This window comes from Aedes aegypti, chromosome 2 (assembly GCF_002204515.2).
Source record: "Aedes aegypti strain LVP_AGWG chromosome 2, AaegL5.0 Primary Assembly, whole genome shotgun sequence".
Lineage (NCBI taxonomy): Eukaryota > Metazoa > Arthropoda > Insecta > Diptera > Culicidae > Aedes > Aedes aegypti.
Genome location: NC_035108.1, coordinates 391158157 through 391167962, shown reverse-complemented (window position 1 = coordinate 391167962; position 9806 = coordinate 391158157). Strand labels below are relative to the sequence as shown.

The 9806-nt window shown below is 38.5% G+C and overlaps 1 protein-coding gene across 1 annotated transcript; it reads right to left on the bottom strand.

Moving 5' to 3' along the window:
* Positions 1–2040: 2040 nt before the first annotated feature.
* Positions 2041–5296, bottom strand: LOC5572819 (zinc finger protein 853). Its single transcript, XM_021847013.1, has 4 exons — positions 4986–5296; positions 3643–4921; positions 2490–2575; positions 2041–2428 (listed from the first exon to the last, which is right to left on the bottom strand). Exons 1-4 carry the CDS (start codon positions 5115–5117, stop codon positions 2126–2128), a joined length of 1800 nt encoding a protein of 599 aa, XP_021702705.1. The 5' UTR covers positions 5118–5296; the 3' UTR covers positions 2041–2125.
* Between the last annotated feature and the right edge of the window lie 4510 nt (positions 5297–9806).

Below are 9806 nucleotides of genomic sequence, written 5' to 3'. Positions count from 1 at the left end.
ATTCATTTAATCAATATTATCAAAGTGTCCGGATATTGGTTCTGTCCGGATTTTGATTCATCACGGTATCGTAAGTTGTAACAAGTCTGACAAATGGAAGCAGCGTGCGAGAGCCGCAAAGAGAGAGCGATGATAAAATCCATTTTTCTCGCTTGTTTACCTTATGGGTAGTTGTTTTTCTTTACTGGCACAATAAACAATCCACGAACTTCTAATAGCAATTGTGTCCCCCAGGTTTGGAGTATATATAGAGGGGTTTTATCATGCACTTCTATTCCCCCAATCTGATCAAAATTTTAGCAGTATACGATAAACAGTCTCTCATAATATGCTGCACATTATGATAGTTACAGAGAGCGATACGTGAGAGATTCTTTCAGTTTTCTCAGGATTCAACCCCTGGTCTCAAGTGATTACTACACAAATTCCCCCATAGATTTCTTCATGGACTTCCCCAGATTAATTCAGAAGAATCTCTACATAGGATTCTCCAAAAATTGTTCAAAAGGTTTTTTTCAGGAATATCCCCGGCCCCCGGGTATTCCTTCAGAGACTCCTGCAATAATATCTCCCGGCCTTCCTCAATGAGTTTCGGTATTTTTTTTTTTCTGGAAAAATTTCCCTGGAATAACATCAAGCAGTAATTCCTGTAGCGATTTCCTTGAAGGCTTCTCTGGGATGATTCCTGAAGGAAACTCTTGGGGAATCCTTTGATGAATATGTAAAGTAATTTCTAGTATGACCCCCAGACCAGTAGGTCGATAGACCAATGCACGAGTTCACTAATTTGACGTTTGAGCGGTGCCGAATTCACTGGTTTCCATGGTCACATAAATAACACGGCACAGCTAAAACGTCAAATAGTGAACCCGTGCATAGGTCCATTGGAACGTGGCCAATGAAACCAAAAATCTTTGGAATAGACTTCAATATATTTGTTTTATGAAAGCTTGAAAAGTGGTGTGTCGCAAACATGGTTCCGTAGATGATTCGGAATCTGGTCAATGCTAAATCCTGAAAATTACTGACCTGTTAAGTTTATGTATTAACCCTCTAATACCCAACCCCGCCTTTAGACGGGGTACACTTTGGAATTTTGTGTATTTTTTGTAGCTCGAAAATCAAAATGATTTTATTTTTAGCCTAAACCTTGACTCATAACATGCATATGACAAAAGTTTTTTATGACTTTTGAAACTTTTTTGTATTTTTGAAAATTGTTTGAAAAATGGTATTCTTATGTAACCAACAAATGCCTGGGGTTTGTTTAACGTGTAATATAAAAAATACCTTTTATATTTTTCTACTATTAACCTATAACAGAAGAAGGGCTTGGTGGTATTAAAATAATTCCAAACCTGTGTTTCCGTTAATTACACGGAAAATGAAAATATTTTCAGAAAAATATTTGAAATTTATTATTTTTAAAAGTACCGTGATAACTTGAATTTTTATTGTTGCCAAAAATCAGTAACTAGAAGAGGCTTCAAGAAAAAATGAAAAAGGATAGGTATGTTCAAAAATAAAAATTATTAAAATCAAAAACCAAAATTCATAGATTTGCGAATAAAAATAAACCATTGCCCAAAACGTGTTTAGAACGATTTTAGATAACTAAAAATGATATTTAGATCGAAAATAAAAATTTGGGTTTTAGAGTGTTAAGAACATTTTGGAAACCTAGGAAAAATTCTACCCAATTCCGTCGTAAAATTCCGGAACAACCTGGTTTATATCAAAGTCTGTACTGCATATGGAAAACAGGGACATGTCCGGTCTTATTGGTCGAACAAAAATTTTATGAATCCTTGAAACATAGCAAGAAATGATAAGAGAAACTAATTCGATTTCTGCACTAATATTTTTGATCTGATCACTAGGAAATTAAATAATATTTTTAAGTTTTCCTTCCGTTCTACATAGCATTCTGTAGTTGCTATGCAACGCAAGTTCGAAGAACCAACATGCTTCAATGCTCGAATAATTTGTTGAGGCACTTCATTTACCTATGGGAAAATTAAGAAATTAAAAAACGTTGCGTGACCTACACTACTAAAACGCAGATGTTTGTATATTTTCTTCCGAGTTACAATACTAAAATTTTAATACAATCCAAGAATAAACATTAAACTACAGAGACTGTTGCCGGTTGCTTGTCCTTTTTACCTTCGCCATGGACGTCCCTCTGGTGTCGCTTCATTGCGCTTTTATCGGTAAATTCCTTCCCGCATTCGCAAGCATAAGTACGACCGTAGTGCGTGGACAGATGTCTACTCAGCCCGGAAGCATATTTGAATTCCTTCTGGCACAAACTGCACTTGTGGATAGTGATCGTTGGATTCTCCGTGTGAGCAACGTTCACGTGGTGCTTCAGTTGGTCTTTCTGGTTATAGCGGTTCGGACAAAGCTTACAGACGAATGGTTTTTCCTAAAACCAAGGGATCGAACATTATTTTTGTTGGGTTAATCTAGAATAACAATCCACTTACATTGGTATGGACCAGCATGTGTCTTTTGAGGATTTCTTTTTGAACGAAGCCCCTACCACATTCTCCGCAAACAAATGGCTTTTCTCCTGGAAAAAGAGATTTTATTAGTGTCTCAAAAATAGGAACTTCAGAGATTGGACCGGAAAAAGACCAAACAGAAATCCATTAGAGACCATGCAGGAAGCGATACAATAAAAGTAATTCAAACAGAAACGAGGAGTTAATAGTTTTCAAAGGATTTTTTCAAGGAATTTCAGCAAAAATAAACAATTCAAATGTATACCCAAAATTTCCTTCAGGCATTACTTTGCGGATTTCTGAAGGAAACCAATTATTCAACGGCAATCTTAAGGAATTCCTTCATGAATTTCTTTTATGATACCTTCAAGAGTTCAATTTAAAAAATAACCCTAGAAATTACTCCAGAGAAAATTATTATTTATCTTCATTAACGTGGCTTTTTGCAATTGACAAATTTCGCCACATCTTAACATTACGTCCTCACAGGGACAGAGCCTGCTTCTCAGCTTAATGTTCTTATGAGCACTTCCACAGTTATTAACTGAGAGCTTTCTTTGCCAGAGTTACCGTTTTCGAATTCGTATATCGTGTGGCAGGTATAATTATACTCAAGTCAAGGAAATGTCCAAAACGAAAAGATCCTGGACCGACCGGGAATCGAACCCACACACCTTCAGCATGGCTTTGCTTTGTAGCCGCGGACTATAACCACTTGGCTAAGGAAGGCTAAGGGTTATACACTAAATGATAAATATTACTCACGATTAACGATAAATTCCATATAATATTTTTTTGAACTTCGTTATGGCCAATAATTCACAATATTTAGTGACAAATCGTGATTCAATTTATGATTAATCTTATATATGGCTTGCAGTCTTAAGAAGGGCTCATAGAGGGCCAAATTGGAATTGAAACGTTGGAGCTAAGTAAAACATTTTGTGCAATCAATAAATTATCTGCCCATAAACGCATAATTGTCCAATGTAAATGGGAAATCCAGCAAACATGGGACTGACATGCATTTATGGTCAGTAATGTTCTATGAACATCAACCCAGTCAAATATCATTAGATGGGAAGTAGTAACTCCAGAGACTATTTTTGTTTTGCGAAACTGATAGCTGGCTTACCGGTGTGAATCCTGTAATGTCGCTCGAGTCCACTTTTTGTGGGACACCACTTAGCACAAACATCGCAAACGTGTCCTTTGTTATGCTCGGGGTGCGTTGTATGAACATGCTCCTGCAGCAGTTTTGGAGTTTTGCAAAGTGCGATGCAGTGCGGACATTTGAATGCGCCGGCAACTTTGGCCCGCAAGGTAGCCAACGACTCCGACGGCTTCTTCATTGGTTCCGTACTGAATTCCATACAGATGATTGACCCATCTTCTGCGCGAACTTCCACCTTGGTTAGATCGCGATCTTTTTCCACCTTCATGATACAATTTTCTCCGACATTGAATCCTGGTTGTTCTGCTAGTTCTGCCTTCACTGCATTGGTTACAGCCTCAATGTCTTCGTCGGAATCATCCGTTACATCGTAGAGTTTACGTTCCTCTTGGCTCAACTCTTCATCTAGGACGTAATCCGGATCCATTTCGGTGATAACGTAACCATCTGGCTCAGAAGGACTTGGATGAATTAACATCGATTCTCTTCTGGTATAGTTTGACTGATTGTTCTCGTTCAGAATAGTCACAGTACTCACATTATCGTCAAGTTCATCCACTTCCATCAAAACTTCTTGATCTAAATAACTAATCATTTCTTGTTCATGCCTAGCTTCAATATTTTGTTTCAAGTTAGTATTCGAGTCAGACATTGTTTCATTTAGTTGTTCGTTTAGATCTTCTTCAATCGTTTCATATTCAATATCTTCCAAAACTTGGTTTTGACTGCTTTCCTCAGAATCATTATCTGAATATTCATTTTCCGCTTTAGTCGATTCCACCTGGATGAGTTCGTTATCAATCTCATCATCTCGTACAATGGATAAAATTTCATTCGTCGTGCTTAAACTACAGGTTTCTACTTCAGTGTCCACCATATTACGACGCCTTTGCAATTCATATTGTCGAATAGCTTCAATACAAATTGATTTTCTTTGACCTTCCCACTCTAATTGAAGCTTTTCATCGTGGGCTTTAATAGTCAAATCCAATTCTTCCTTTCGTTTCCTCTCATTAGCCTGGTCAAATGAATTTATGAACTGTAAGCTCGAAGAAAATTCCTCATCACCGTCATCCAAGTCTTCGAAAACCTTACTGGCTTTTCCGGCCAACCGCAGTTTTACGTGGCGCCTCAACTTGGAGTCATTCTCCCTGCATTTACTCCTAAAAATGTACGTTTTTTCCAACTGGTACCGACATGGTGCGCATATTTTTTTCGGCAAATTGTCCATTTTGTGCACCTAAAAGACAAATATTTTTGCATTCCTTTGCCTTCAGATGTCTTGCCCTCGAAAAGAACCTTACCTCCAGAGAAACGCAAGCCATAATCCGCAGAACCAGGGAACTTTCTTCATTGTTTTCGAAAATGTCCTCCAGGGGGTCGGCATTTTTCAGGCAAAGCCGGCACATGCCGTCCAGCTCCGCTGATGGACTCATTTTATTCTTAGAGAATATAACGTAAAATCTGTTTCACACTGGAATTTCGCGAGTTTGTTTTATTTTTATGTAAATGTACAATAAACTAGGCGTTGTTTTCAAACAATTTTTTAGCAGAACTGCACAAAGCTCCAAAAAAGAAGTTCTGTTTATTTTATGTCTGACGTTTATCTACAGGCGTTACTGTCGTTACTTATAGGGTCAAAGCACCAAATTTTCGACCGCAACGGAACAACACTCGCAGAAAAACAGATAGGGTAATGGTCGTATTTTGGACAGGAAGTAATTGGGTCCTAAAATTTTTAATGAAATCTTGTTTTTATTTAATAACACGAAAAAGCATGTTACTGTAACTACTTTAGCAATATTTCCCGCTCAAATAACGGCTATATCATGTTCAAACTTTAATTTAAAAATTTGGTCCATAAATGAACCTTGACACTTTTGATCATGTTTGACGTTCGCTTAGTCGACAAAAACACCATAGGGGTTTTAGTTCGACCACTGGGGTTGTTCCTATCTGACATTTCGTAAGGGACACGGAAAACAAAATACACCCAAAATTTGAGTTTAAGCCAAAAGATTTAACAAAATCTAAAAAAATGTTTTTTGGGCTTAAACCAACGGAAATCATTAGAAAATTGAGTAAACATGTGTTTTTGGCCTAAACTTAAGCGTTTGGCACTAAAATTGGGACAGGGCTTTAGGACCCTATTTTAGTTTTTTGTCCCAATTAATGGGTAGTATCCACTTCGTAAGTACGGTGCAAAAGGATAGGACAAGTAATGGCTAAAGAAACTATAAGCAAAGAAGCGAAATGTTTCAATTGGAATTCCAAGTTTACTGTCAATGTCATTCCAATCGAGCAGGAGACTTGTGAAACACTTTTTCACACAAGCTGAAAACGGCTCACACAAAAATGGTACCGCCCACGAAAATTTTGCTTCTTCTGAAGTAGCATATTTTCGATATTTTCTGAATACTTGAGTGTCGGTTGCAATTTGCATGCTTTGCATAAAGAATGCTCTACTCATTACATTGGTTTTCCACACATTCAGTCATTTTTTTATTCGTTACCCAAACCTGTGAAAACTCAACAAATAAAACCTGTGACTCACTTTTAGCGTGGGATTCAACAATGGCAGTGCTACGTAATAGATTTGGCATAGTTGCTAGCTGATTTATTTTGAATATGATCAGATTTCGTCTCTTTATAATTTAGACTCTTTAGTAATGGCCAAGAAATACTTCAGCTGTCCAAATAGGCCTATTCACATGACATCTCAAATCAGCTGATCGGGAAGCACTTTGACAGTTGTTCTATGAAAATGACAGGCCCGTGTTAGCACCGGTCCTCCACCGATGTAAACAAATGCATAGACGGATCTGTCACATGAAAAGGCCTATTACTTGAGCTGTAATCCAGTTGACAAGTAGAGCTGATTTCGTAACATTGGTAACGCCTAACGTACAAATCAAATGGAGCTGTCACTAATCCGTATACGGAGAAAACGAATTACTCAAAAATAAGTTTTTTTGTACTCAAAATTAAGTAAAGACGTTGAACTGGGAAAATGGGTGATTTTCATTCTGCCAAACAAGTACATTTAACCCAACATTTGAGTTGTTAACTAAAACTCATGTTTGAGTAAAAAAAAACTTATTCAATTTATTGCACCTTTTTCCACCCAATGTTAATACTTGAACTAGTGTCAGCGTATTTTCTAAACTAAGACAAGTTACGGAATCCTAGATTGTTTTTTAGGTATTCATTGTTCGTGAAACTGGTCACTCAACGTTTTTATAATTGCGCTAACACTGCAGTCTATCCAATGTTAGGGTAATTAAAATAGTTAATCATCAAATTGTGAATCGATGATTAATTTGCCAAACACTCAAAAAACACATGGTTGAGTAAAAATTGCTCAACGTGTGACGTTTAGGCTGCGTACTAGCCGTTGAGTAGTTTAAACTCAATTTTGGTTGAAAAACTGCGGCAGCCATTTTGAATTTTCAACGCTGGTCATTTTTCAGTCGCAATTGTCGGAGGTAGACGTGTTTGTCTGTTTATTTGAAGTTTTTTTTAAAATAAGTCCCAAACATTTGCCGCACCGCCCGCCTGAACTGCTACTTCTCCCGTTCCAGCTTCCCGACAATAATTTCCGGATTTTAAAGAGGTAAGTACTCGTTTTTGAATGGTCCTCTTTGTTTGCTGGATTCTAGCAACTCGGTACCGAGAATATAGGATCCGGCTCCCAATTCAGAGGCAAAATAGTAACACGCTTTTTTTTCTGTTTACAGCTCGCCGCGAGCCCCACCCGCCGCGAATGTTTCCGGAACAGAACGCATTTTGATGCGCTTAGATTTGCCGCCTCGCCCCGTTCCAGCTGCCCTACCCACCGCGAACGATTCCGGAAGAGAGAAGAGGATTTTGATCCGGTTAGATTTCCCGCATCGCCCGTCCCGGCTATTAGTTCTCCAGTTCCAGCTGCCCTATCCGCCGCAAACGATTTCGGAAAACAACAGCGGATTTTGATCCGATTATATTTGCCGCCCCGCTCCGTTCCTTCTGCCCTATCCGCCGCAAAAGAGCTAACGATTCCGGAAGAGAGCAGCGCATTTTGGTCCGACTAGATTTGCCACACCGCCGCGGCCTGCCCCGACTGTTGCTTTTCCAGTTGCAGCTGCCATCGCCGGCATTCCGGATTTGACAAATGTAAGTGTTATTTTTTTAATGGTTACAAGATTCTAGGTGCTCGGCCATTTCGATAAACGATTGTTAGAACCGACAAGCTGTTGCCAGTGAATGAATCCTACTCCCCCATTTTTTTTCTGATATTCAAATAGTTAGGATAGTTTATAGTTTTTTTTTATTCAAATGGTTAGGATATTTTTTTGGAATAATATAGCGTATTGCCATGCTGAAGGTGTCTGGGTTCGATTCCCGGACGGTCCAGGATCTATTCGTAATAGAAATTTCCTTGACATCCCTGGGCATAGAGTATCATCGTACTTGCCACACGATATACGAATGCGAAAATAGCAACTTTGGCAAAGAAAGCTCAGTTAATTACTGTGGAAGTGCTCAATGAACACTAAGCTGAGAAGCCGGCTCTGTCCCAGTGGAACGTAATGCCAAGAAGAAAAAGAAGAAGCGTATTGCGCACATTAGAGTGCGGGATTGCGTTGGATCGGTTCGGTGTCTTCGCCGCACTTGTTCAGCATAAGGTGACTTTATTTGGATTATTATTCCAAAAATACTGAGCTTCAAAGTATTATTCCAATTGCACTGGTGCAAAAACGGCGTAAATAAAATTTAATGTTAAATGATAAAAAGGCATGTCTGAAAACAAATTTGCTGCATTGTTGGGAAATAAAATAAAATAAATGTTATGATAATAAGAATCCAATTTTGTTTTTATTAATAAGCCTGATTCGCTGCTGACAAGTAATTTCTTGGCCTATCTTGATGCATGGGAAATTCCTGCAAGGAATCGATCAAGGAAGCGCTTTTTTCTGATCGCAGTACGCAGTTTAAAAGAGATGTCAGTTCAAACGGGAGTCGCTGTAGAAAATTTCTGCAAGGAATTGGCGAGAAATTTCTTTAGCGATTCCTATTCAGCAGCAAATCAGGCTATAAGGCTGGTTTGCTACTGACAAGAAAAGGAATCGCCTATCTCGATGCGTGGAAAATTTCTTCCAAGAAATGGTCAAGAAAATCACATTTTTCTGATCGCAGTACGCAGTTGAGAAGAAATGTCACTTCAAAGGGGGCTCTCTGTAGGAAATTTCTTGACCCATTCAGTCAAGGAATTTCTTTACTTTTCTTGAGCGAAACAGCATACTTAGCTATAACGAGAAAATATAAAAACAAATTATTATGAGCTGGTTCTACTGTGAAATAAAAGAAAATAAAGGTTTTATTAATTTAAATTCAATTTTGTTGTTATTTAATAATCAGGGGTTGTTCAAATATTGCGTAACGCAACAAGGCGTGGGAAGGGGTCCGTAGTATTACGGTCCATACAAAAATTTTAAATTTTCCATACAAAAGCTGTTACGTGGGAGAGAGTGGTCTAAAATTGGCAAATTATACGTTACGTCATATTTGAATCATCCCTCACGAGAACACGACTGTATACTACCTTTTTTGTGACTGTTTTTTCGTTTTCAATTCGCTTCGGTTTTACAAACTACCTATTTTTGCGTTTTTCCGCGATAAAATACATTAGGTAAAAACTACCCACTGATACAGTTGGGTGCAGCTACTCAAATTTGAGTACAAGGCTATTTACTCAAATTTGGGGTAACGCACGAACGTGCCGAGTTGGGTTAGAAGAACCCAAATTTGAGTACTTCGTTTTCTCCGTGGGAAAAATGTGCCGCTCAATTATCCGCATAGAAACCTACCATTCTCTAAACTAGACAAACTTTTTCATGAACGTGATGGAAATGGCTACCTATTTGAATTATGGTTCCCATGCATTCTCCCGATTATGGTAAAACCACAGACAAACAGACGTAACACTTAGAACAAATCCCGATCAAAATCATAGTCGCGAGGACATGTACGCCCAATGCTAAAATCGGTGTGTTTGGCCGATGGACCAACAGATGGCGGTAGTGTGTAAACGTCAAACGCGAACAAAAACGATGCGAGCGCTGCGGGTGGTGGATTGGCCACCTACC

Coding starts and splice junctions, on each gene's coding strand:
- LOC5572819 (XM_021847013.1), bottom strand. CDS start 5,117: ATGAGTCCATCAGCGGAGCTGGACGGCATGTGCCGGCTTTGCCTGAAA. Junction 2,576..3,642: donor ACATTACAGGATTCACACCG/GTAAGCCAGCTA, acceptor CTCTTTTTCCAG/GAGAAAAGCCATTTGTTTGC. Junction 2,429..2,489: donor ACATGCTGGTCCATACCAAT/GTAAGTGGATTG, acceptor CCTTGGTTTTAG/GAAAAACCATTCGTCTGTAA.